This window comes from Ranitomeya imitator, chromosome 8, assembly GCF_032444005.1.
Source record: "Ranitomeya imitator isolate aRanImi1 chromosome 8, aRanImi1.pri, whole genome shotgun sequence".
Lineage (NCBI taxonomy): Eukaryota > Metazoa > Chordata > Amphibia > Anura > Dendrobatidae > Ranitomeya > Ranitomeya imitator.
Window position 1 is genome coordinate 183,072,408 of NC_091289.1, and position 27,740 is coordinate 183,100,147.

Genomic DNA, 27,740 nt, shown 5'->3' on the forward strand with positions numbered 1-27,740 from the left:
CACTTTTTCACACAACTGTATAACCAGAAACTTCTCTACAAGTGACAGCGCACACCTGTGCATGTAACGTAATATATTATACACATCACATGTCCACATGTAACACTGTACATATTATTTATCTATATGTTACCCTACATGTCATGTGTATTGCGTCTGTATATGTAATATTAGCATATATATATAATCATATCTTTACATATATCACTATCTATTATCTATCTGTCTATATATTATCTATCTCATATCTATCATCTATCTATCTATTATCTATCTAATATCTATCTATTACACTGGTCTACAAAAAAAATTTTCTGGCATGGACTTTAAGAACAGTTTTAGACTAATTTGAGGGCGCTGAATTCAAATCTGATCTTACAATTTCTCTATCACATCACGTTTTTGCGCTATAGGTATATAGCCCATTTTCAACAATTCCATGATAAATACATTATGTATAAGCAGTGTATGAAAAGTGCCGGTTTATACGGTTCACTAAGGTAAAGTTAGTTTTCATTTAGTCTCCCAATAAATGTGAGAATATCTTTGTTTTCTTTGAACATGCATAATTCCCATTTGTTATGATAACACCCTTGTTTTCTGTGCTACTGGGACAGTAGAGCTACAGCAGAGCATTGGGTGAAAACTGAATGGCCTCAGCGACAGAGTTTGGCATCTGGCGATAAGAATGTCATCCATGATCCTCTAGTGGATAGGAAGGACATTGTCGTTCCTCCCTTACACATAAAACTTGGATTGATGAAGCAGTTCGTCAAAGCTCTCAATCAGAGTGGAGAATGCTTTAACTATATATGTTCAACTTTTCCTGGTCTTAGTGAAGAGAAGAAAAAGGCTGGAATATTTGATGGACCTCAGATAAGAACACTTATGAGAGACCCAAATGTTATCACATCAATGAATGAGACAGAAGAAAGAGCTTGGAATGCATTTTATAATGTGGTGCAGAATTTTCTAGGGAATAAGAAAGCAGACAACTATGAAGAGATTGTGGAAGAGCTACTAATGAGTCTGCGAAATCTTGGATGGAGAATGAGGATCAAGATTCACTATTTACACAGCCATTTGGACTTTTTTCCAGAGAACCTTGGGGATGTGAGCAAGGAACAAGGGGAGCGTTTTCATCAGGACATTAAAACAATGGAAGAACGGTATCAAGGCCGGAGGGACTCACATATGATGGCGACTATTGCTGGAGCTTGATGAGAGACAACCCAGAAGCTGTACATCACAGATCAGCCAAGGAAAGAAAGTTCACATAACTGCCATTTGTCATTCATCTGTGCGCCATATATATGTGTTTTTATATGTTGTAGTTTAATTCTGTAAGTATATTTGATTTGCTGTACAAAGACTTTGTAATCTTTGTTATTCCTTGATTAAAAATATACAAAATGTAGTACCGAAAATCATGTGTTTTTATCATAAAACATTAGGAGTAATTTTCATCAAAAATTGAAAATATCTCGAAATCCTGATGTGATAGCCAAAAACGGAGTTCATATTCATAATCAGCAGCCAAAATTGACTTAAAATATGTTTTAAAACCTTTTGCCTGAAAAATTGCGTTGACCAGTGTTATCTATTATCTATCATCTATCTAATATCTATCTATTATCTATCTATCCATCTATTATCTATCTATTATCTATCTATTATCTGTCTATATATTATCTATCTCATATCTATTATCTATCTATTCATCCATCCACCCATATATACATCTACATACATACATCTATCTGTATTACCTGTGCTGGTTTATGGCGGAGGTTATTTCCCGGTCATCCTGTAGTCCAGCATACCCGCGTATACAGGTTTCCCTGCTCTCTGCATTAACAAGATTTGTTTAGGAATAATTTCACTATTTGCATCCGTTTTTCTCATGCAAAACTTTGCAAGGTGCTGTTCCTCCTGACGGGGTTACACCGGAGGTCACTCAATTACGATGAGCTTCCTGGGAAGTTATGTGTCTCATAATGATAAAATCTTGGGAAGGGAGACACTTATACAAAGCATTGTTTTTGTTTTATTCTCTGGTTATTTTCATGGATTAGAACAGGTGATGGAGGAGCTTGTGACCAGTCGTGCCCATCAGCCTCCCCCTTCAGGAAGCAGTGCTCCTAAGTGCAGTGGTTGTTTATGGGAGGAGGCTGATACACAGATTTGGTCACGCGCCCCTCCATCAGCCGACCTTTGAAGAACTGTGAGGAAGGCTTCTCTAACAAGTGCAGGAGGAGAGCCTCTATTATTTATACATTAGTAAATGCCAAAAATCCCCAACAATTTGTTACATTTAAGCTAAAGTGGACAACCCCTTTAAACATGACGAACTGTGTCTCAAATATACAGTATTTTAGGGTTTGTGCATACATTACATATTAAAAAAAAAAAAATCCATAAACATTTACTTGTGAAAAATGCAGTATCATAACTTACATCTAGTGCACACATCCACTATACATGTACAGTGCATGTGCGACTCTGCTAATCTGCACCATGTGAGCAACAAATTTGGATCAAACTGATTAAATCCACCCTGATGGATCCTCAAATGGCAGACTTACTGCTTTGAAAGGTTGGGGGCATAATGCAGTTTTTTTTGCCACAACTGTAACATAAAGCATAATTTTGCTTCAAACTTGCAGCAACAAAATTGTGGTTTTATCATGAAAAAAGAAACACAGCTGCAATGTGTGAGCGCAGCATTACGGTGTATCAGAACTTGTCTTTCAGTCCTACTGCTGTGACACGAGCAGAACAGGTTTGGAAGTATACAGTACATGTTCACATTAGGCAGATAATTAGCGTACATTTCTGTGACTGCGCTATATATTAGAATATACAGTAGTTGCAGTAATATAGGCGTTTGCTACAGAAATCTGAAAAATATATTTTCAGCTTCATTAACTTCAGCAACAAAACTGGCATTTGTTTATTCTCAATGAGAACTGCTGGAGAAAGTCCATAAAGAATGAAAAGCCCCATACTGGTCATAGATGGAGGTCCCAATGGTCAGACCCTCACCAATATGAGTTACCGCCTATCCGCTACTTAGGTGATGATAACTTGCTTTCACAGAACAACCCTTTTAATATTTCTTCCACAAAATCCTATTAATATTTCATCAACAATAAGCATGTATCTTAACCCCTTAATGACAGCCAATACGTCTTTTAACTGACCTGAGATATAAGAGAATAGCCTCCCCATACAGATGACAATCCAGTAGCTGTCGGCTGTACACTATAGCTGACAACTTGCTGCATCAGCCACGATCAGTGTTTGCACCGTCCAAATCTGTTTAACCCTTTAGATGCTGCTTCCTCAAGGAAGGTTGATCCGAAACATCATCTACTATTATTCGCAGAGGCGGATTATCAGAGGGTCAATATGGGCGGTAGCCCAGGGCCCAGTGGTCTGGGGGGGCCCTGGGCTACCGCACAGATTGACCCTCCACTAAGTGTCTGAATGCCCGCCGGCATTTGTGTGCCCCCGGACCCGGTGGGCAGAGAGAGGGGGCCCGCAGTGGTTGGGAGGTGCGTGTATCAGCCGGTCAGCTGAGAGCTTGGAGTCCCTGCACCAGGCCTGCACAGCAGCACACCACATAATGGCTGCTCTGTGCACAGGACCTGTGATACGGTCACAGGATGGGAGGAGTCAGGGGTCACATGATCGGGAGGAGGACCTCCGTGTACAGGACTTTGCTGGTTCCCATGGCGCCGGAGGAGGGTAAGGCAGCGTATGTGTGAGGTCAGGAGGTGTTTACAGGGTGGATGTAGCAGAGCCGTGTGTGTACGAGGTGTATGGATCGGAGCAGCGTGTGAAAGGTCTATGGAGCGGAGTCGTGTGTGTACGATGTGTACGGAGCGCAGCCGCGTGTGTACGAGGTGTACGGAGTGGAGCAGCGTGAGAATGAGGTGTACGGAGTGGAGTCGTGTGTACGAGGTGTACGGAGCGGAGTCGTGTGTACAAGGTGTACGGAGCACAGCCGCGTGTGTACGAGGTGTACGGAGCACAGCCGCGTGCGTACGAGGTGTACAGAGCGGAGTCGTGTGTAAGAGGTGTACAGAGCCATGTGTACAAGGTGTACGGAGCACAGCCGCATGTGTACAAGGTGTACGGAGCGGAGTCGTGTGTAAGAGGTGTACGGAGCCATGTGTACGAGGCGTACGGAGCACAGCCGCGTGTGTACGAGGTGTACGGAGCGGAGCCGTGTGTAAGAGGTGTACGGAGCCATGTGTACGAGGTGTACGGAGCACAGCCGCGTGTGTACGAGGTGTACGGAGCACAGCCGCGTGTGTATGAGGTGTACGGAGCGGAGCCGTGTGTACGAGGTGTACGGAGCACTGCCGCGTGTGTACAAGGTGTACAGAGCGGAGTCGTGTGTAAGAGGTGTACGAGGTGTACGGAGCACAGCCGCATGTGTACAAGGTGTACAGAGCGGAGTCGTGTGTAAGAGGTGTACGGAGCCATGTGTACGAGGTGTACGGAGCACAGCCGCGTGTGTATGAGGTGTACGGAGCGGAGCCATGTGTACGGAGTGGAGTCGTGTGTAAGAGGTGTACGGAGCCATGTGTACGAGGCGTACGGAGCACAGCCGCGTGTGTACGAGGTGTACGGAGCGGAGTCGTGTGTAAGAGATGTACGGAGCCATGTGTACGAGGCGTACGGAGCACAGCCGCGTGTGTACGAGGTGTACGGAGCGGAGTCGTGTGTAACAGGTGTACGGAGCCATGTGTACGAGGCGTACGGAGCACAGCCGCGTGTGTACGAGGTGTACGGAGCGGAGCCGTGTGTAAGAGGTGTACGGAGCCATGTGTACGAGGTGTACGGAGCACAGCCGCGTGTGTACGAGGTGTACGGAGCACAGCCGCGTGTGTATGAGGTGTACGGAGCGGAGCCGTGTGTACGAGGTGTACGGAGCACTGCCGCGTGTGTACAAGGTGTACGGAGCACAGCCGCATGTGTACAAGGTGTACAGAGCGGAGTCGTGTGTAAGTGGTGTACGGAGCCATGTGTACGAGGTGTACGGAGCACAGCCGCGTGTGTATGAGGTGTACGGAGCGGAGCCATGTGTACGAGGTGTACGGAGTGGAGTCGTGTGTAAGAGGTGTACGGAGCCATGTGTACGAGGCGTACGGAGCACAGCCGCGTGTGTACGAGGTGTACGGAGCGGAGTCGTGTGTAAGAGATGTACGGAGCCATGTGTACGAGGCGTACGGAGCACAGCCGCGTGTGTACGAGGTGTACGGAGCGGAGCCGTGTGTACGAGGTGTACGGAGCACTGCCGCGTGTGTACAAGGTGTACGGAGCACAGCCGCATGTGTACAAGGTGTACGGAGCGGAGTCGTGTGTAAGAGGTGTACGGAGCCATGTGTACGAGGTGTACGGAGCACAGCCGCGTGTGTACGAGGTGTACGGAGCACAGCTGCGTGTGTACGAGGTGTACGGAGTGGAGCCGTGTGTACGAGGTGTACGAAGCACTGCCGCGTGTGTACGAGGTGTACGGAGCACAGCCGCGTGTGTATGAGGTGTACGGAGCGGAGCAGCGTGTGAAAGGTGTACGGAGTGGAGTCGTGTGTACGAGGTGTACGGAGCACAGCCGCGTGTGTACGGAGCGCAGCCGCGTGCGTACGAGGTGTACGGAGCGGAGTCGTGTGTAAGAGGTGTACGGAGCCATGTGTACAAGGTGTACGGAGCACAGCTGCATGTGTACAAGGTGTACAGAGCGGAGTCGTGTGTAAGAGGTGTACGGAGCCATGTGTACGAGGTGTACGGAGCACAGCCGCGTGTGCACGAGGTGTACGGAGCGGAGTCGTGTGTAAGAGGTGTACGGAGCCATGTGTACGGAGCACAGCCGCGTGTGTACGAGGTGTACGGAGCGGAGTCGTGTGTAAGAGGTGTACGGAGCCATGTGTACGAGGTGTACGGAGCACAGCCGCATGTGTACGAGGTGTACGGAGCGGAGTCGTGTGTAAGAGGTGTACGGAGCCATGTGTACGAGGTGTACGGAGCACAGCCGCGTGTGTACGAGGTGTACGGAGCGGAGCCGTGTGTACGAGGTGTACGGAGCACTGCCGCGTGTGTACAAGGTGTACGGAGCACAGCCGCATGTGTACAAGGTGTACGGAGTGGAGTCGTGTGTAAGAGGTGTACGGAGCCATGTGTACGAGGTGTACGGAGCACAGCCGCGTGTGTACGGAGCGGAGCCGTGTGTACGAGGTGTACGGAGCACTGCCGCGTGTGTACGAGGTGTACGGAGCACAGCCACGTGTGTATGAGGTGTACGCAGCGGAGCTGTGTGTGTGCAAGGTATGCGGAGCAGTGTGTGCAATGTGTATGGAGCGGAGCGGTGTGTGTATGAGGTGTACGGAGTAGTGCCGTGTGTACGAGATGTATGGAGCGGAGCCGTGTGTGTATGAGGTGTATGGAGCGGAGCCGTGTATGAGGTGTATGGAGCAGAGCCGTGTGTGTATGAGGTGTATGGAGCAGAGCCGTGTATGGAGCGGAGCTGAATGTGTACGGAGCGGAGCCGTGTGTGTATGAGATGTATGGAGTGGAGCTGTGTGTACGGAGCGGAGCCGTGTATGCAAAGTTTACGGAACGCAGCCGCGTGTGTAGGAGTAGCTATGTGTGGCCATTATCATGTGCGGCCAATATACAGTAAGGAGCATCATGTGTGGCCATTATACAGTATGGAGCATTATGTGCGGTCATTATACAGTATTATTGAGCATCATGTGCGGTCATTATACAGTATGGAGAATCATGTGTGGCCATTATACAGTATGGAGCATCATGTGCGGTCATTATACAGTATGGAGCATCATGTGCGGTCATTATACACTATGGAGCATCATGTGTGGTCATTATACAGTATGGAGCCTCATGTGCGGTCATTATACAGTATGGAGCATCATGTGCGGCTATTATACAGTATGGAACATCATGTGCGGTCATTATACAGTATGGAGCATCATGTGTGGCCATTATACAGTATGGAGCATCATGTGCGGTCATTATACAGTATGGAGCATCATGTGCGGCTATTATACAGTATGGAGCATCATGTGTGGCCATTATACAGTATGGAGCCTCATGTGCGGTCATTATAAAGTATGGAGCATCATGTGTGTCCATTATACAGTATAGAGCATCATGTGCGGTCATTATACAGTATGGAGCATCATGTGCAGTCATTATACAGTATGGAGCATCATGTGCGGCTATTATACAGTATGGAGCATCATATTCGGTCATTATACAGTATGGAGCATCATGTGTGGCCATTATGGAGCATCATGTGCGGTCATTATACAATATGGAGCATCATGTGTGGTCATTATACAGTATAGAGCATCATGTGCGGTCATTATACAGTATGGAGCATCATGTGTGGCCATTATACAGTATGGAGCATCATGTGTGGCCATTATACAGTATGGAGCATCATGTGTGGCCATTATACAGTATTGAGCATCATGTGCGGTCATTATACAGTATGGAGCATCATGTGCAGTCACTATACAGTATGGAGCATCATGTGTGGCCATTATACAGTATTGAGCATCATGTGGGGTCATTATACAGTATTGAGCATCATGTGTGGCCATTATACAGTATTGAGCATCATGTGGGGTCATTATACAGTATTGAGCATCATGTGGGGCCATTATACAGTATGGAGCGTCATATGCGGTCATTATACAGTATGGAGCATCATGTGTGGCCATTATGGAGCATCATGTGCGGTCATTATACAATATGGAGCATCATGTGTGGTCATTATACAGTATAGAGCATCATGTGCGGTCATTATACAGTATGGAGCATCATGTGTGGCCTTTATACAGTATGAAGCATCATGTGTGGCCATTATACAGTATTGAGCATCATGTGTGGCCATTATACAGTATTGAGCATCATGTGGGGTCATTATACAGTATGGAGCATCATGTGCGGTCATTATACAGTATGGAGCATCATGTGTGGCCATTATACAGTATGGAGCATCATGTGTGGCCATTATACAGTATTGAGCATCATGTGTGGCCATTATACAGTATAGAGCATCATGTGCGGTCATTATACAGTATGGAGCATCATGTGTGGCCATTATACAGTATGGAGCATCATGTGTGGCCATTATACAGTATTGAGCATCATGTGTGGCCATTATACAGTATTGAGCATTATGTGTGGCCATTATACAGTATGGAGCATCATGTGTGGCCATTATACAGTATTGAGCATCATGTGGGGCCATTATACAGTATAGAGCATCATGTGTGGCCATTATACAGTATGGAGCATCATGTGTGGCCATTATACAGTATTGAGCATCATGTGGGGTCATTATACAGTATTGAACATCATGTGTGGCCATTATACAGTATTGAGCATCATGTGGTCATGTGGGGTCGTTATACAGTATGGAGCACTGTGTGGCCATTATACAGTATGGAGCACTGTGTGGCCATATTTTTTTTTTATAATTATTCTTTATGAACAGTGTGATCAGCAGTGCTAAATGGGTGTGGTTGAGACATGGATATGGGTGTGACTAGTGAATGGGTGTGGTCAGAGGTGTGTCCTAAAATTTGCTGCGGCGCGCAACGCGCGCCGCAAACTTTGTCCCTCTTTCCCAACTTCAAAAGTTGGGAGGTATGGTAATATGTGGTCTGGAAATGGTGCGGTGGTATTTGTCCCTTGTATGTACTATTATTCGATCACTGTGGTTGTAATTTGTGGTCTGGTCATGGTGCGGTGGTATTTGTTCCTTGTATGTGATATTATTGGTCAAGATATACCTAAATTGTATTGCAGATTTTAACAAATATTTCCTAGGTTACAGTAGAGTAGGGCCCGGCCTTTTTTCTGGAATAATCTGGTTCGGGTATATCATGACCCCCGTCATATGACCCCCGTCACATGACCCCTGTCACGTGACCGGGGGGGCCCACAGTGTGTGAACAGCCCGGGGCCCTGGCTACCCTTAATCCACCCCTGATTATTCGGTATGTGATATTGTATATATGCCCTGTCTATATAACTTGTTGTCTACAATTTTGGAATGCTAGGTGGGTATTTATTTACACCTCTTACATATATTTACTAGCATTCCTCTTGGGGCAACATATTTGATGTAATCATGAGTAGTAGGATGTCTGCGTTGCTCTGTTCCCCATTAGGCAGTTTAGATGTGTTTGCCAATTTTGACCCCTGCTGTCATTATTTGACCGTTTGTATTTGTATGGATATTTAATAAAATTTATATTTTATATCTTGGACTAGTACACTATTTATCTTCTGTGGTGCCTTAGTTCTGATAGTGTGTCCTGCACATCCAAGTTATTTGGCTTCAGCATCATATGCGCGGTTATGATGTTAGTTTATTGTTGTAGAAGCTTTGTTTCCTATGTTTTCATATTCCAATAGGTGTACAGTAACTAATTGATTTTTAGATGTATAAAGTTTTGTGCATTTTTTTAACTACTATTTGAAGGGTTTGACCTCTCACCACGGGGAAGGAGGTATTCATTTTGCTGCTTCTCCGTCTATCAGTCTCCTAGCATGTGACGTATATACTACCAGATATTGGCTTCCCTATATAAGAATGCTCAAGTCAGGACCAAAACTTGACTGGATTCAGATGTCTCAATGACTATGATCTATAGAAATATCATTAAAAGGGGTTTCCAGAATTGTCTTGTTGTATGATAAATAATCTTTTATCAATTTATGTAAATGGCCTCTTCCAGGCTATGGGCAGGTCATTGCCCGGAAGACATATGAGACTTATTAATAGTTTAAATAGATCAACTGTGGTGACAGACTCCCCTTAACAAATGTGAGATTTGCAAGCTCTGACCTTAGACTGGGAAGTTGGCCATGAATCGTACGCATTGCTAGTCTACAGCAGTCTATGGATGTTTATACAGCAGTCCTGGATGTTATATCAGAGCTGGAGATATTTGATATTTTAGGTATGATTATGGGGCAGTGAGGATTCTGAACTATTATATTATTGAAAAGTAATACCCAACGATAAATGTTTCTATTGAATATACAAGGATATCTACTAAATCGTAGATTTCCTGACTGATCTTTGACCATTATATATTTTAATTTTGATCTTGTAATTGTATGTGTGTGTATTGGGGCCATTGATTTTCAGTATGTCAAATAGCTATATTTTAAAAAGAAACAAACCTTTTGGGCACCGCTATGGGTACACACTGTACCCCAACATATGCTATTCAAGCCTAGAATGTAAAATGTAAAGTCAAAATTCAGACATAACTTTTAGCCAAGTGTTTCCAATTTCTCAAGAGATAAAGCAGGTTATGTATTGATTATTCTTGTAAATTATTATAGACTATTATGGATATAGACAACATAGATACAGTTTAATAATCTCTGCATTTCACATTGTGTTGAACTTGAGTATGTAGTTCCATTAGTGCATGTTATATGCCAATTATATAATATGTTGCTGATTACATATGTCTATACAACAGACTGCAAAGGTTGTATTATGTTTTATATTTATTTCATTTCAATATATTTCATAAAAGCTGACAGTTTGCTTTAATAATGCTCAGTTGATGCTTGTATTTTAATATTCTCTTACACATCCCCATGATGAAGACATACTGACTCCCTGAAACACAAAGCTGAGAGCATGAAAGATACCAGGTTTACAGAACGAATTCAATCACATCTTTCAACATTTGCTTATGTAGCAATTTCTCCTTTCACGTTCATAGCCTTTTGCTAGAGGTGTTGTTCAACATTCAGCTTTACATATTAATAAAGTCTGGCACGGAAGACTTATTGATAGGTTTCGAATGCAAATTCAATGTTACATTGTAACATCGTGTAATTACAACTGCAACATCAATATATTACATTATTGCCAAGAACAGAACTAGTAAAGTAGAAGGGAGGATATTATGAGAACAGTTGCTAGATTAATATAATAATAAAAATGTTATTAGTTTAGTTGTTGCATTGATATAAAGCAAATTCAAGTTGAAAGCAGATTGTTTAGGCCAGTGTTTCCCAAACTCCAGGCCTCACAGCACACAACAGGTCATGTATTCCTTGGTATTGCACAGGTGATGGAATTATCCTCAAGGCATCAGGAATACCCTCACCTATGCAAGACTATGGAAATCCTGAAAACATGACATGTGGGGGACCGTGAGGACTGGAGTTTGGGAAACACTGGTTTAGGCCATTGATAGTAAATGCACATTTATTATCATAAAGTTGCAGAAATGTATATTAAAGGGAATCTGTTAGCAAATTTTTGATATGCAATATAAGGGAAGCATGCTATAGAGGCATAGACCCTGATTTCAGCGATATGTCACTTACTAGACTTTATTTTGCTTTTTCAAAAAAATCAGTTTTATTAGCAGGAGATTATCACTACAGTACTAGGTGTCTCGTGCCTCCAGGTCCAACTATGCTCCCAGCACTGATTGGAATCTTCCTGTCAATATACAAAGAAATCTGCCAATCAGTGGCGTGGTTTTTTTTTATACAGTTCAGCATTCAGAGCTCTGCTATATCTGCAGCAGAAAAAACTGTGATTTGGTCATAAGTGCTGCACCAAGTAAACTAAGTGACATATCACTGGAATCAGAGTCTGTGTCCCTACATCATACTGCTGTCAGATTACAAAAAAAAATCTTTTGACGTATTCCCTCTAATACTTTCTCCAACCAATATACACCCTTACACAAACATCTTTATTTTATCATAACCATGTCACAATTCCTAATTGTAAACCTTTCTATTGCATAATACTTTACCCCTAACCCTTATATCTCATTCCAGCTCGTTACTCCATCCCCAAGTCTTGTCCTTTCCATTTTGAGCCGTCTAGCCATAATGTCATGATCCAGACCAGGTTTTGAGTCCTGTCTACCCCTTTCCCGGTCTGGTCATGTCAGGGGTTAACTTTGCTCTGCCTCATTCTGGGTTCAGGTTTGCTATTTATCTCCGCTGCATCCTGCAGGCGGTGTCAGTTATAGTTTCTGTCTACAGCATGAGTAGCTGACCCTGCTTAGACCCTGGTTTGTCCTGCTGCGTTTGCTGTCTATGCTCGCGCCTGTTTACTCCCCTCTTCCCGTCCCGACACTGTGTTTTCCCTTCATGTGTAGACTCCCAGGTACTTGACTCGGCTTGGACCCAGACCTGCTTTTGTCTCTTGTCTTTGGTATTTCAGCTCCTGACCGGTATTGACCTTGTGGCTTGTCTCTGCCTCTGTGTTTGTTTACTCCTTTGGTACTGCACTACTGACTAATATCGACCCGGCTTTTTTGACTATCCTGCTGCTACCTGGTGGTGGCCTCGCTGCTGCACTGCAGGTCTGCTCTGGTAGTGTGCAGTTCTCCCGCCACTCTATTGCCATCTAGTGGAGCTTGCATCTCCCTGCATAGCAGCAGCATGACACATAACACTTATGATAGCATGATTCATAATGCTTTTTTTAATTATCCCACGATACTTTACCCAACCGTACCGCTACCATAAACCATGACTTTGCAAGGTTCTAAAGGCATGGGACCAAAATCGACTCTGTTACATGTTTATACACACACATATATACATTGTTTCAGATGTTTAGACCTTTTTCTCGTAGAAACATATCACATAGATATTATACTAATTGTTGTGGATGATGATGGGGAGATGTGTCAGTTTTTTGTTTTAGTTTTTCTCTCTTCTATAAAGCATCAATTGTCCGGCTGAGTGTTAACGACATCTTAATATCGGGAGGGATAGGTGTGACCAGAGGACTATTTGCATTTTCCCTTATTGCCCACAGATCTTATTAATCCTTGATAAAGTATCACGCCACCTCCTCATGTTTGGGATTCCGGTTTTGCTGAGTGTCCCCTTGTTTTTTAGGTTTCATCATTGCTAATGAACTGCTCCCCAACCATGCAACCAGAGAATGTGCAAATAGCATAATCCTCATCGCTTGTTCTAATTTGCATAAAAAGTTACAAAATCCAAAAAGTAACTTTTCACCAATCTATATAGAGTTTTACATGTCAGTGAATTAGGCTGTGAGGCCCGGATGATGAGATGGGAGGAACAACAATATGGAACATTGATTGAAACATTGTAACAAAGCGGGACTTAAAGGTTCATGTCCTCCTTATCCATATACATTGACAGGGTTAGTTTTTAGCAAGAGGAAAAAGGATAAATGTCATTTAACATTCACTAAACTTAAACATCATCAGCACAGGATGTACAAGATGGCAGAATTTCTGAACGCTCTTCATTTTGGAAACAAGTAGACAGGTGACCAGAACCCTGAAGTATTGGTATTGCCAATCTTCTTTAGGAGGGCACAGCTGTCTAGAAGGCCACTGCCATCTCCTGGACGAAAGTGGGAATTACAATATGTCTGTCAGCTCATGTACATGACTGTATTTACCTTCTCCCCTGATTGACAGTTTCCTATTTCATCCTCATTAGAAATCTATTGAAAGCAATGGCCATAATGATGACTTCGCTGCCCAGCAGCAAATTCATAAGGCTTGTTGTTCGTGTGTCTAATTAATCACAAGTCACAAAAACGTTGGTATCCTTTGGTAGAGCCAAGTCCTTGTTAAATATAAACCGTAGCTTTGGAGAGGGATTCTAGATAGTTTAAAAGTGTAATAGATGGCAAAGAGTCACGTGGAGTCATTTCTAGAAGTCAGCACCACGTAATGTTCACCTTTAGGTAGTTTAAGGGGTCTTCTCTATTATAATGGGCCACTTGTTTTGACACAACTGGACTATTCATGTCTTATGTGAATACTCATTGACACTAATAGGTTCTGCACTAATAGGTTCTGCATTACACTTAATTTTTATGGGGTAATTTGCCATCGCTGCCATCATCTGTACTCCACCCGAACACGTTCTGAAATTAAGGCAGCAAATAGACTGGTGAAAAGTCACTTTAAAGCAACGGTTTCATAGGAATAAAGACAAATCCCCTAATAAAGAGATTTGCAAAATTTCATAATTTTCCACACAGGAAAAAATTATGAACAAAAAAATGAAACTTTAGTTTTTTTTTACCTGCAAATTATCTCCATATCTGCAGGTTAATAGTGTTATTTTACATGACAGGTTCCATTTAATCTTCTGGACCCCCTGGCTCCATGGACTAAATTTAATAGATTCCCAGTAGGAAATACTTAATAACATTTACATAATTGATCCAGGAACAAAGAAGTCTGCGGCACTCACCCCATTGTTGCTGTGTGAACGTGTTCTTTATTGAAACATGGCTTTATGGAAGAACATACATCCAGCTAGGCAGCAGGTTTTACAGAAGGGTGCGGTGGTGGAGCGTGGACAGTGGTGCTCCACCACCGCACTGTGTGATGCCCCCTGAGGAAGGTTTCATTCCGAAACGCGCGTCGGGGTGTGCGGTGGACGCTGCGGTGGTTGGTGTATTAATTACGGGTAAGATCGGGGGCCTCTCCTCTCCCTATGGGGTGTCTTTTACATTATGTATAATACGATTTGACAATCTACCATTGGAGTGTGGCTCTGTTACTGTTTTAGCCCTTTGTGGCTCTGGGCCAGCTTTATAATGTGGAAGTTCCCCATATGATATATATGATTCACCCCACGTACCGTCAGCTGCTCCATTTTGGCTATTGGGCTATTGTATAACTCCCTTCTGTTCTTTTTATACCTGTTTGTCGATTTGTTTTATTAATAAACTATTTTTGATATTTTGGACTAAAAAACTGCTGTGGGTGCTTTTTGTTTTCGTATCCAGGATTGACCCAATGACAAAGACAATGTTCCTTATATGTACAAAACATTTTGTGCCAAGGTCATCTTCATCCCACGCTCCAGCCTACGGGCAGGTAAGTCTGATTGGTGAGGTCACATGGCGGCTGATCGTTGGCACCAAGTCCCTGGTTCAGTCCCAGAGGCTCCAGGTTTGGCCATTGCTCCTTATTCTGGTAGCTCGCTGGGGCAAGCTGAACATAATCCCGGGATACTGGTTGACTTTCACTGGTTAGCGTCAGTTCACAGAGAATTTCCAGACAGGAGGATTGTGCAGCTTCCTCCAGAGGCTTCTCATACAGAGTAGAATCAGGCTGGAAGAGGAGACAACATGGTCATAGGTTAAACCAGATGGAGAAATGTCTTAAAGTGTCTTCAACCTCCTTCACATAAGATCAGAAATTGGTGCTCCTGCCTTCAGCTTCTGTCTACCATAATCCGCCATACTAGCAGCTGTGGGGGTAGTTTCTCAGTCACCCAGTCACTCAGAATATTGGCTTGAGTGGAGAATGGGGGGTCTTAATGGAAACAAAGAATAAAAAATGGGTCCATTTCAGATGTGACTTAACAAAACGGCAGATCCTGGTGCCTCAATCCACACAATCTTTCTACATGAAATTGGAAACAAGAGAAATCAGAAATATACCCCTCAGTGCCCTATAAGAGCATCATGGGCTTCCCATATGGTGCACATGGATTTGTGTCCCCACCCGCCCCACTCAATCTCCATCCTTTTCCATGGCAGTCTATATAGTAGTGAGATAGGAAGTAGCTAACTTCTCCATCTATTTGGACTTTCGTAGAAATCAACATTTATGCAGCTAGGGACTGAGATGCCGACATTGAAAGATGTCACATATCTCCTGTAGGAGCAGGAATGACAATCATAATATTTCCCAAGAACAACTGAATGGTTTTAACAAACGTTTCAGAAGAATCTGGGATATTAATAATTTTTTTTTTTTGGGGGGGTGTGGGGGGGTGGGTAAGTAGGAAAATATGGATCTTGGTTCAATGCTGATGACTTTGTATTTCTTAGAATGGACTCTTATTAGACGTTACCTGATACTGTTTCTGGATCTCAGCTAGAAATGAGTCCAGCACGCTGTGCAAGTTCGGTAAAGGGGGCCACAGCTTATCTTTTAGCTTCCTAGAGAAAAAATATCACATAAAAAAATAAAGGGAACACTTAAACAACAGAATATAACACCAAGTAAATAAAACTTCTGTGAAATCAAACTGTCCACTTAGGAAGCAACACTGTTTGACAATCAATTTCACATGCTGCTGTGCAAATAGAATAAACAACAGATGGAAATTATTGGCAATTATCAAGACACCCTCAAAGGAGTGGTTCTGCAGGTGGGGACCACAGACCACATCTCAGTACCAATGCTTTCTGGCTGATGTTTTGGTCACTTTTGAATGTTGGTTGTGCTTTCACACACATGGTAGCTTGAGATGGACTCTACAACCCACACAAGTGGCTCAGGTAGTGCAGCTCATCCAGGATGGCACATCAATGTGAGCTGTTGCAAGAATTTTTGCTGTGTCTGTCAGCGTAGTGTCCAGAGGCTGGAGGCGCTACCAGGAGACAGGCCTCTACACCAGGAGACGTGGAGGGGGCCGTAGGAGGGCAACAACCCAGCAGCAGGACCGCTACCTCAGTCTTTGTGCAGGAGGAACAGGAGGAGCACTGCCAGAGCCCTGCAAAATGACCTCCAGCAGGCCATAAACGTGCATGTGTCTGCACAAACGGTTAGAAACCAACTCCATGAGGATGGTCTGAGTGCCCGACCTCCACAGATGGGGGGTTGTGCTCACAGCCCAACACCGTGCAGGATGCTTGGCATTTGCCACAGAACACCAGGATTGGGCAAATTCGCCACTGGCACCCTGTGCTCTTCACAGATGAAAGCAGGTTCACACTGAGCACATGTGACAGACGTGACAGAGTCTGGAGACGCCGTGGAGAGCAATCTGCTGCATGTAACATCCTTCAGCATGACCTGTTTGGCAGTGGGTCAGTAATGGTGTGGGGTGGCATTTCTTTGGAAGGCTACACAGCCCTCCATGTGCTCGCCAGAGGTAGCCTGACTGCCATTAAGTATCGAGATGAGATCCTCAGACCCCTTGTGAGACCATTTGCTGGTGCGGTTGGCCCTGGGTTCCTACTTATGCAGGACAATGCCAGACCTCATGTCGCTGGATTGTGTCAGCAGTTCCTGCAAGATGAAGGCATTGAAGCTATGGAATGGCCCGCCTGTTCCCCAGACCTAAATCCAATTGAGCACATCTGGGACATCATGTCTCACTCCATCCACTAACGTCATGTTGCACCACAGACTGTCCAGGAGTTGGCGGATGCTTTAGTCCAGGTCTGGGAGGAGATCCCTCAGGAGACCATCCGCCACCTCATCAGGAGCATGCCCAGGTATTGTAGGGAGGTCATACAGGCACGTGGAGGCCACACACACACTACTGAGCATCAGTTCCTTGTTTTGAGGCATTTCCACTGAAGTTGGACCAACCTGTAATTTGATTTTCCACTTTGATTTTGAGTATCGTTCCAAATCCAGGCCTCCATTGGTTAATAAATTTGATTTCCATTGAGGATTTTTGTGTCATTTTGTTGTCAGCACATTCAACTTTGTACAGAGCAAAGTATTCAATGAGAATATTTCATCCATTCAGATCTAGGATGTGTTATTTGAGTGTTCTCTTTATTTTTTTGAGCAGTGTACTAATATGTGTCAATTTTATTCAGATCGGAATTATATTTAGGCTTTACATCATCCAGGGCAAAGATTTATTCAGCTGGCATAGCCTTGCATTTAGACAGAGTGGCTAGTTGGCGTTTCCCTAATAGCTAGACCCCACATGTCACAATATAATATACAGGTTTTGGTACTATTTCAGCCAGGTGAAAAAAGATTGATCGTTCTCAGTGGAATAAACAAAATAATGATATTGTAGTTATTATCTAAGCTAATTAAATATTTATTCTGAGCTCAGCTTGTTTGTTTTTTAAATGTCCATTTATTACGTCATGTTTCTACTCTTTTTGTATATATATATATATATATATTTGTGTTTCTTCAGATACTTTTTATACCATGCCTGATGAAGAGACCAAAGTAGTCTCGAAAGTTTGCTTTGTGACATCACTTATTTTATTTTTATTATTCTTATTTTGTTCCTCCCTCTGAGAATAATCAATATATTAAAAATAATAAACAAACAAGTATTGTTCACACAACATGGGAGGAGATAATGGCAGATGGGGAACACCCACTGAGAACTGAACCAGAAAAGTCAATGAAGCAGCCCTTAGATGAACAGAAATCAGCCAACAATATGGAGGACTCTGCACCCCTCCATGTATACAGTTATATAATATCAATAGGACGAACTCCGCGCATGTAGGATTTGTGTTGTGTGACACTTTTACTTGCCTGTAAAATAAGGGGAAGATACAAGGCAGACAAAATCCTGCAGCCAAGAGAATGAGAAGAGACACAATGATCACGGGAATCACCCAGACTGCAAAAGAGGAACATGCAATAATATATACTCTATTACTTCCTGAGTATTGACCATAAAAAAGAATATGTTTTATTATATATTCTCTATTTCTGGGAAAGCTTTAGTGACATCCATTATGGCTGCCAGGGCTGTCAGATTTACACATCACGAGGATGAGAGATGACGGTTAACTCTTTCTAACTCTTTTAAAACCTGTAATTGAGGCCATATTGTTTAATGCTCAAGTCTTCTAGTTATATAAAAATAATCCTATATACCAATAATATGTAATATGTAGGAATATCAGAACTGAAGGAAATATATTGACTTGGAAGGCGCTTGATTTTAGGGGCTGTTCCCATTCAATTCTTTGTCAGGAAAGGGAACCTGTGCGTTCTCTTTTTTTCGGCATCAATTGGAATTCCGGAACCTGAATTGTCACTGATGAGACATTTATGGCCACATCTAATTAAAGCCCTATAATGGTAATTACACAAAATATGTGTCCTTCTTGGGTCTCATAAAAAGGGAAGAACCTACAAGTATCCTGTGATATTCCTCACCAGAGCCTGAAGAAGATTTGGTGGTGATTCTTGTGGACCACTCGCTCCAGGACCCCTGAACGTCCTCCTGACTAGGACTTGCTCTGATTTGCAGAGTGTAGCTTGTATCAGAGACCATGGAGATCTCCTTGTTGTGAACACCGGCCGGGACCTGCAGCGTCTGAAATAAAGCGCACTATGAGGACAGGTCTGCACCGTAGCTCCACAGACAGGCGTAACCTGGAGCGTCTTGGCCCAGTAGAAAATCTACCACAGACCCCCAGATATCATGTGCAACATATACTTATATAGCGATGTTCAGTCTCATCAAAAATACAGTAAAATTATCACTTTATTTCTCATTGACGCCAAAAACTTGACACATAACCAAAAGCCATTATCCATCTTGGACATTAGCCTTTCCCTTCTCATTACTTGTCCCCCCCAGATTATCTCTGCACCCCTCTGCTATGTTCCCGGCTCATATACATTTACCGTCCAGGAGTTCTCATTGTCAGTTGAAAATCGGATTTGATAGATGAGATATTTTCCGAGTCCTGGCACTGGACTCGACCAGTTGAGAGCCAGTTTGTTCCCAGGCAGATGAAGGATGTGTAGATCAGGGGCTGGCGGGAGAACTGTGTTCAGGGAGAATTAGTAACATTTTTATTAGAATATGTATATATAGATGGTGCCAGGAAATTACAAGACAACAAACAGATCCTCAGGGGTGGGACTAGTTCTACTGGTGCTCACATCTGGAGTTCCGGATTATGCCCTCCTCCTCGGTCCCTGAATCTCATTTGGCAACGCTGGGCATATATCCTGTTCCTCTACATGTGATGTCCATGTATGTGAAGCTGCGTCCCCTCTCTGCCCTTTAATTGTAGCCTCCTCCTCAACAGCTCCCTAGGCGACTGACTATTTTGCCTTTTCTCCATTCCAGCATCAGATTTTCTTTGATACCTCTAGTAGATGCTGTCTGCTGGGAAACCCATAATCGGAGTGTTATTGGCAGGATCCAATTTATTTTTGTTTGGGGGTTGGGGTTCGTTCCTTGTGGTCTCTTGATACAATTCATCATTATGAGAGCCATTTGCCACCACACGCATTAGCCATTATGTTGGGGGTCGGTAGCCATGTCCTCAGAAGCGCTTACCTACATGGTTCAGCATAAAGGGTTTCTTATAATACAAGCCCCACTTCCCATCCAGTAATGTTGCATTCAGTTTTACAGACACGGCGCTGTCGTTCTTTCCTGAGAACACGCAAGGACATTGATTCGGATGTATCGAGGTCTCGCAGAGCTGCCATGGGGATGTGCTAAGTACGGAAGAGAATATCTGAGATTAAACCAGGGACGGAGCGTTCAGGACCCCCATGGAAGACAAAGACGGGCACATGTGGTGGATCGAGGGTCAATGTTGTGCTACCTAATATGATGCATCTTCATAGATATCACCCGCCATCATGTAATAAGACCATCGCCAATGGTAAGAGGCACCACATATAGCACTCATTCTTAAAGGTCTATGTAGGACAATGTAGGACTCATTATTGAAAATCTTACACATGGGACAAGCAGAAGAATAAACCTGGCACATGCCTAAGACCCCTAAATATAAGGGAGCAACTCCATTATGGACCCACCAGCCCCTGCGGTGGGACAAGTGGCAGATCATTAAAGAGTGCAGAACACTGCAGAGCAGCACAGTAGATAACTACCCCATGATACCACCAGAGACTGCCCATCCTAGGGGAACTACATCCCCCAACATCACCATTGGCATCGTAGACTCCCATCCTTCCAGAAGAAGCCACTGGATACCATGTGCTGTTATCACAGCGTTGTGGGGTCTCTTCAGACCACCTTATAATTACCTCTCTTGTGCATATCTATAGTGAACTTGAAGGAGTTGGGCATCCACGATCTTTTCATCCCATTTACAGCAGATCTGAGATAGGTCCGAGGTGAAGCACTGGAACTTGATGGTTTCTGGGAAATGCAAAATAATTTTAATAAGGTATGTACTTCTACCAATATCCTGTATGTTGTCATTAATTGCAAAAATCAGTACGAAGTGAAATTGGGAGTTGTTTCATGGGCTCTTCACAGTGTTGGGCTTCTCTAACTACTTTGTGAGATTAACAGGAATCCGTCAGCAGGTTTTTGCTTTGAAATCCAAGAGCAGCATAATGTAGAGTCAGAACCCCTGATTTCAGCAATATGTCACTTACTAGGCTGTGTTATGTTGCTCCAGTACAATTTTTTTTTTCAGCAGGAGATTATCACTACAAGACTCGTGCCTCCTGGTCCAGCCACACCCCCAACACTGATTAGCAGCAATCTCTAAATATACAGTTTACACATAAAGTTGCCAATCAGTGGTTTTGGCAGGGTTATACACAGCTCTGCATTCAGAGAACTGGTAGATCTGCAGCAGAGAAAACTGACTGTCACAACTGCTGCACGCAGTAAACTGAGTGACATCACTGGAATCAGGTTCTCTGTCCCTACATCATGCTGCTCTCAGGTTCTTTTTTAAAAAATGGGTTTTTGGCTCCCTGACTCTGTAAAATTGCTATTTTGTTAGTTAGGGACCATGAGCAGCAGTTCTACAGTGTGGGGATCCCAGCAAATATCTCAGCCTCCTTGACCTCTGTTATTGTGAAGAACGGCAAACACATCTTGTATCCATCTACCTGCAGACCTCGGACTAGTGAATGTAACAGCCTCAGACCAAGGACCCCATATACTTGGCTTCTCCCATTCCACTGATGTGCGGACTCGGACTTGGTACAGAAGACCAGGCTTCAGTGGGGGGAGCAGAACCTCTTTGACCTCTTTAATTATCGTCGGATGTTTAGACACCGTTGATTTCACCAATGTGGGGAGAGGGGTCTCTGCAGGTGTAGGAGTAGGGTCACCCATCTGGTGAAGATCCTCAGTGGTCATAAACTGGACTTCATATTTGAAAATGAAACTCATATCCAGTTTCGGAGGTTTCCACGTGACCCGGAATCGTTCAGGACCTTGTTCCCACACGACCTTTATGTCATGTGGAGGCGGTAATATAACTGAAAGAGAAAACCCAAAGAAATTATGGAGAAGTACAACTGGTCTCCCCGCTAGCTACAGCCTGGCTATCAGGGTGCTTGTAGGGGGTCGGGTGACAAAGAATGCAGCCACATGAGAGCTAACATGGCAAACGGTGAAATCAGCTACTGCTTGTCCCAGAAACTGAAGGCAGGAAATTAGGAAGAGGAAGGGACTGAAAGGATACAGTAAAAATGAAACAGATACATTTGCTAACAGCATGGACTGAACTATCAACATTCAACTACACCTATTCCTGGCCCAAATAATATTGGCACTTCCAAAATTTCTAATGAAGCTACAAAGAGGGGGAAGCTGAAGCCACTTCAAATCAAACACATCTTTATTGGTATACAAAGGCAATTAATCAAAAACTATTAAAAGAAAAAGAGGAAATAAATGCAGAGAAAACTCCACTCACTGGTAATACCACAACCATACCCAAGGGAGAGACTGAGCTAGTACACAAGATGGAGAGGCTTACAATTACATCCAAGAACAAATCCAATAATGCCAAACAAATTATGGGAATATCAATTGTACAAATGGGAAATCTTCCAATAAAGATGGGTTTGATTTGAAGGTTTGTAGGTTTATAATGTCAATATTTAAGACCAGCAACCATGAAGTCGGGTCAGAAGAAAAGACGCTGAGACAACCCCTGTAAATATTTATTTTGAACATTAAGAATCATCTTCACCTATTCAAATGATAGGTGATCTCTGGGGGTCTAACTGCTGGGGCCGCCACTGACACCAAGAAGGGTCTCTGACGTGTCCCATTGGAAGTGACCCCAGCCTGTGCATGCACCACCACTTCATCCATTCTTCATGGGTTGTCAGGTCTGTACGGATCTCTCCAGCCGCCCTAAAGAGAATAAATGGATGGAAAGTCTTCATCCACGGCCTCCGCTCCAACAGGGCTATTCAGAGCCTGCGGCTTCCAGCTGTCGGACCCCCACAGTCTGCAAGGTATTGCTTTTCCGAGGAATAGGTGATACTTTTTGATGTTGGGAATAACCCATGAAATCCGTCCCTGAGCTACCGTTACATTACATGAGATCTTGTGTGATTCTCCAATACACTTTTTTTTATGGCAGTCTGTACCCTGCACCCTTTGGCACAGTACTGACTGCTGTAATACCATATTGTGCCAAAATATCTCCAAGAAAGTCCGTAGTTCTTACCATAAAGCTCCAATTCTAATTTGCGGCTGCGGAGGGTCCGGTTGGTCATTTTGTCTCTGACGCTCACATTAAGTTCATTGAACAGGATAACGTCATCGTGCTCGCAGACGTAGAGAGTGCGGCTGCCGGTCTGCACCAAGATGTCACATTCCTCCTCCGATTCCCTGCGAGGCAGGAAAACAAGTCTGATCCGTCAGAGAACGATCGAAGGTTCTCGACTTTGATATTTATTTGGTTGCTGCTCACATACAGAAGCTGAAGACCTGCACAGACCTAATTCTTCTCACAGCAGATGGTTTGTTACAGTTGTATCCAGGCTACACAATCCTCTGTGAGCCAAACACATCCAGAGCTCTCATCTCTCCTGTCCTAAAAAGTATGACCGCAGGTGACACGGATCAGCCGGAATTCCCGTCTCTTCAGCTCACAGAGGATTGTCCAGGCTGGATACAATTGTAACAAACCACAAACTGGTGGAAATTTTAAGCTGGAGCTTTTCGGCCTTTGAGTGCGAAGGAGAAGATTTCTGGTGACTTACAGACGGCAGAAATCTTAAAAATGGTGAAGAATTAATGCATAATATATATATTAGCGAGGCACAGAAATATAACTAAAGGCAAGAGGAGGATGCAGGAGGACATGGGAATGGGCAGAGGAGGAGAGTATGTGCACAATTTGGTGACCGGGTGACTGAAAGACTCTAAGGGGTAGAATTTCTCCTTGTGCAGAGTGACATACCCGGCCTAGCATGTGAGGAGACTTATAAGCCATGCAGTGCTCTTCTGGGAAATTAAATATGCAAATTGCCTTTCCAGAGAGGAGGATTTGAACTCTAGCGCCACCTATTGGAAGTAACTATCCTAAAAGTCAATGCTGATTTTAGGATTGCTAATTCCAATAGGTGGCGCTAGAGTTCAAGTCCTCTTCCTCTGTCAAGATGTAATTTGCATATTAAAAGACTCCATCGATTTACCATTCCCGGGCACGTACTTGCCATAGGCGTAATAGAAGCCATAAGAGACATCCTCCCTTCCTGCCCAGTCCTTGGGCAGCACCTCCTCCGCTTCCCAGTAACAGATAACGGTGTCCAAGTTTCTAGAGAAGCAATGAGGGACATCGTGGTCTCCGGATAAGAGGAGGAGGTCTGGAAAACATGTTATATACATTCATATTTACAGTGTTAGGACGGACAGCAGGGCTCCTGCACAAGAAAAGTATTGATCAGTAGAGCGCAGTGTGCTCACAATTCTCTTTTTGTTTAGTTACTGTATTGCATTGTTCATATTTAGGTTCTGGTCCTAATTATGTCAACAGTTCAGTTTAGCATTATAAGGTCCTAATTCTGACCTGTTATGGGGGCTTATTAATTATATTTATGCCATTGACTTAATGTGAACCTACGATGCCCGATAATGCTATTAACCTGCAGATATGTAAGTACGGCACCCCGGGGATGATTGCTCTGGGCATGACTGCCAGCTAGCCGCTCCTGGGAGGAACAAAGTACATTTTCTTTCTCCCAGTCCTGGCCAACTTCCTGGTATATATGTCTCCCATCCTAGCACATATGTCCCCAATCCTGGTATATATGTCTCCCATCCTCGGCCCCTTCGTGCTATATATTTTCCCCGTTCTGCTTCTGCATAAAAAAAATTTCTCACCTTCAGCCAGTCCCTTGATGTGCGGTGTCCTTTTCCGTAGCAGGTGCAGAGGCCGGCAGCTGACATCGGTGTGGCTGCTATGGCGACTCATGTGATGCCAAGGCCTGGCACGCCGACATCAGCTGATTGGCCAGCTCTGGAGTACTCAGGGTCAGTAATGTAATGTATGTACACAGTGACTCCACCAGCAGAATAGTGAGTGCAGCTCTGGAGTATAATACAGGATGTAACTCAGGATCAGTACAGTATCAGTAATGTAATGTATGTACACAGTGACTCCACCAGCAGAATAGTGAGTGCAGCTCTGGAGTATAATACAGGATGTAACTCAGGATCAGTAATGTAATGTATGTACACAGTGACTGTACCAGCAGAATAGTAAGTGCAGCTCTGGGGTATAATACAGGATGTAATTCAGGATCAGTAATGTAATGTATGTACACAGTGACTGCACCAGCAGAATAGTGAGTGCAGCTCTGGGGTATAATACAGGATGTAACTCAGGATTAGTAATGTAATGTATGTACACAGTGACTCCACCAGCAGAATAGTGAGTGCAGCTCTGGAGTATAATACAGGATCAGTACAGGATCAGTAATGTATGTACACAGTGACTGCACCAGCAGAATAGTGAGTGCAGCTCTGGGGTATAATACAGGATGTAACTCAGGATCAGTAATGTAATGTATGTACACAGTGACTCCACCAGCAGAATAGTGAGTGCAGCTCTGGAGTATAATACAGGATCAGTACAGGATCAGTAATGTATGTACACAGTGACTGCACCAGCAGTATAGTGAGTGCAGCTATGGGGTATAATACAGGAGGTAACTTAGGATCAGTAATGTAATGTATGCACACAGTGACTGTACTAGCAGAATAGTGAGTGCAGCTCTGGAGTATAATACAGGATGTAACTCAGGATCAGTAATGTAATGTATGTACACAGTGGCTGCACCAGCAGAATAGTGAGTGCAGCTGTGGAGTATAATACAGGATGTAACTCAGGATCAGTAATGTAATGTATGTACACAGTGACTGTACCAGCAGAATAGTGAGTGCAGCTCTGGGGTATAATACAGAATGTAACTCAGGATCAGTAATGTAATGTATGTACACAGTGGCTGCACCAGCAGAATAGTGAGTGCAGCTGTGGAGTATAATACAGGATAAAACTCAGGATCAGTAATGTATGTACACAGTGACTGCACCAGCAGAATAGTGAGTGCAGCTGTGGAGTATAATACAGGATCAGTACTAGATCAGTAATGTAATGTATGTACACAGTGACTGCACCAGTAGAATAGTGAGTGCAGCTCTGGAGTATAATACAGGATGTAACTCAGGATCAGTAATGTATGTACACAGTGACTGCACCAGCAGAATAGTGAGTGCAGCTCTGGGGTATAATACAGGATGTAACTCAGGATCAGAAATGTAATGTATGTACACAGTGACTGCACCAGCAGAATAGTGAGTGCAGCTCTGGAGTATAATACAGGATGTAACTCAGGATCAGAAATGTAATGTATGTACACAGTGACTGCACCAGCAGAATAGTGAGTGCAGCTGTGGAGTATAATACAGGATCAGTACTAGATCAGTAATGTATGTACACAGTGACTGCACCAGCAGAATAGTGAGTGCATTTTATTGATAACGGAACCTGATTTCACACCACTAAGTGTATCAGTTCAGACTCATCAGCCTGGAGACAAGAGGTGGAGAGCTTTGTGCTTCAGGGTGTTCTGCGCATAGAGGAATGCCTGGTACATTGTCACAAGCCCGTCTGCTGTGAAACCTGATGTCTAGAGTTCAGCCTTTGAATGTAAATATTTCAGTTCACTGACAGCAAGCAGGAATTCTAATTAGTATGAGAACTGGAACAAGCTGAGCTCGAAAACTTACCTTCTTCTGTAACTTTGGGTTTCACGACAGAGCAGAGCAGGGTGAGCAGCGTGCCCAAGGTGACGGGTAGATGTCTTCTCATGTCTTTAGATGTGTTCTGGTCCCAGAAGCTGACACTTAGAATAGTGTGATGGTGGTATAAGTGCTGTCTTATCCAATGTGATAGCTTCTAGCTTACGGGAGCCCCTTGCAGGGTGCCCCATCAGCCATCAGTGTGGTAAACTCTGTGACAGTGACATGGTCGCGGCCGTCGGTGCATCCTGTTGGTGGCTGGTGCTTGAGGGTAAAGCCCGAGCGGCAGGAACCAGAGAAGGAAATAGGAGAGAAGATAAGGGACTGCAAGAACGGCACACATTTTATGACTGTGTAAGAATAGGTGGACATGACCGTATCTTTGGTCCAAGTGTGATCCGGCAAAACATAGGATTGTATTCGGACCAATGTTATTCTATGGTGCTGTGCACATTTCCAATTTTTTTCCTTGGACAGAGACTATCCGAGGAAAAAAAAATCAATTTCCACGCCCTGGCACAATGGAGACGACTTTGCTTTCTCCATCTTCTCATCGCCTGAGAGAATCGGATCTCTCTATGATCAGAGTGTCATTTGCATAATCAGCCCGATTATTTTAGATGAAAGAATCTACGACCGTCTGCACCTGCCCTAACGATCCACTGGTGTGAAACGACAGCTCCCAACATGTCAGCTACTGGGGAATGATGGAGGTTGTTGTTCGCAGCAGCTATAAAAACGCTGTTTGGAAAATTTTGGTGGTCTGAAATCTATGAATATTTGGCAGTGAATGCTGGGAGTTATAGTTTCACAGCTCCTTGAAAACTACCAGGTGCAGATCACAATATTAGGTTTTGCCATTATTCGATTATTAAACGGAATCTGTCACCATGTTTTTGCCACCGAACCTGAGAGCAGCATAAGCCCCATCTCACATTGATTGCAGGTGCTCATCAGACCGCTGC

The 27,740-nt window shown here is 43.8% G+C and overlaps 1 protein-coding gene across 1 annotated transcript; it reads right to left on the reverse strand.

The window, feature by feature from the left end:
* Positions 1–14,298: 14,298 nt before the first annotated feature.
* MPL (MPL proto-oncogene, thrombopoietin receptor) lies at positions 14,299–26,991 on the reverse strand. Its single transcript, XM_069738078.1, has 11 exons — positions 26,764–26,991; positions 24,185–24,338; positions 23,195–23,358; positions 21,615–21,989; positions 20,793–20,907; positions 20,071–20,234; positions 19,407–19,549; positions 18,933–19,092; positions 18,296–18,387; positions 15,907–15,990; positions 14,299–15,158 (listed from the first exon to the last, which is right to left on the reverse strand). Exons 1-11 carry the CDS (start codon positions 26,843–26,845, stop codon positions 14,895–14,897), a joined length of 1,797 nt encoding a protein of 598 aa, XP_069594179.1. The 5' UTR covers positions 26,846–26,991; the 3' UTR covers positions 14,299–14,894.
* Between the last annotated feature and the right edge of the window lie 749 nt (positions 26,992–27,740).

Excerpts from the sequence above, each read along its gene's own strand:
- MPL (XM_069738078.1), bottom strand. The coding sequence starts at position 26,845 with ATGAGAAGACATCTACCCGTCACCTTGGGCACGCTGCTCACCCTGCTC. Across the intron at positions 24,339-26,763 it reads ACCCAAAGTTACAGAAGAAG|ACCTCCTCCTCTTATCCGGA; the intron begins GTAAGTTTTCGA and ends CATGTTTTCCAG. Across the intron at positions 19,093-19,406 it reads ACAATGAGAACTCCTGGACG|ACGCTGCAGGTCCCGGCCGG; the intron begins GTAAATGTATAT and ends GCTTTATTTCAG.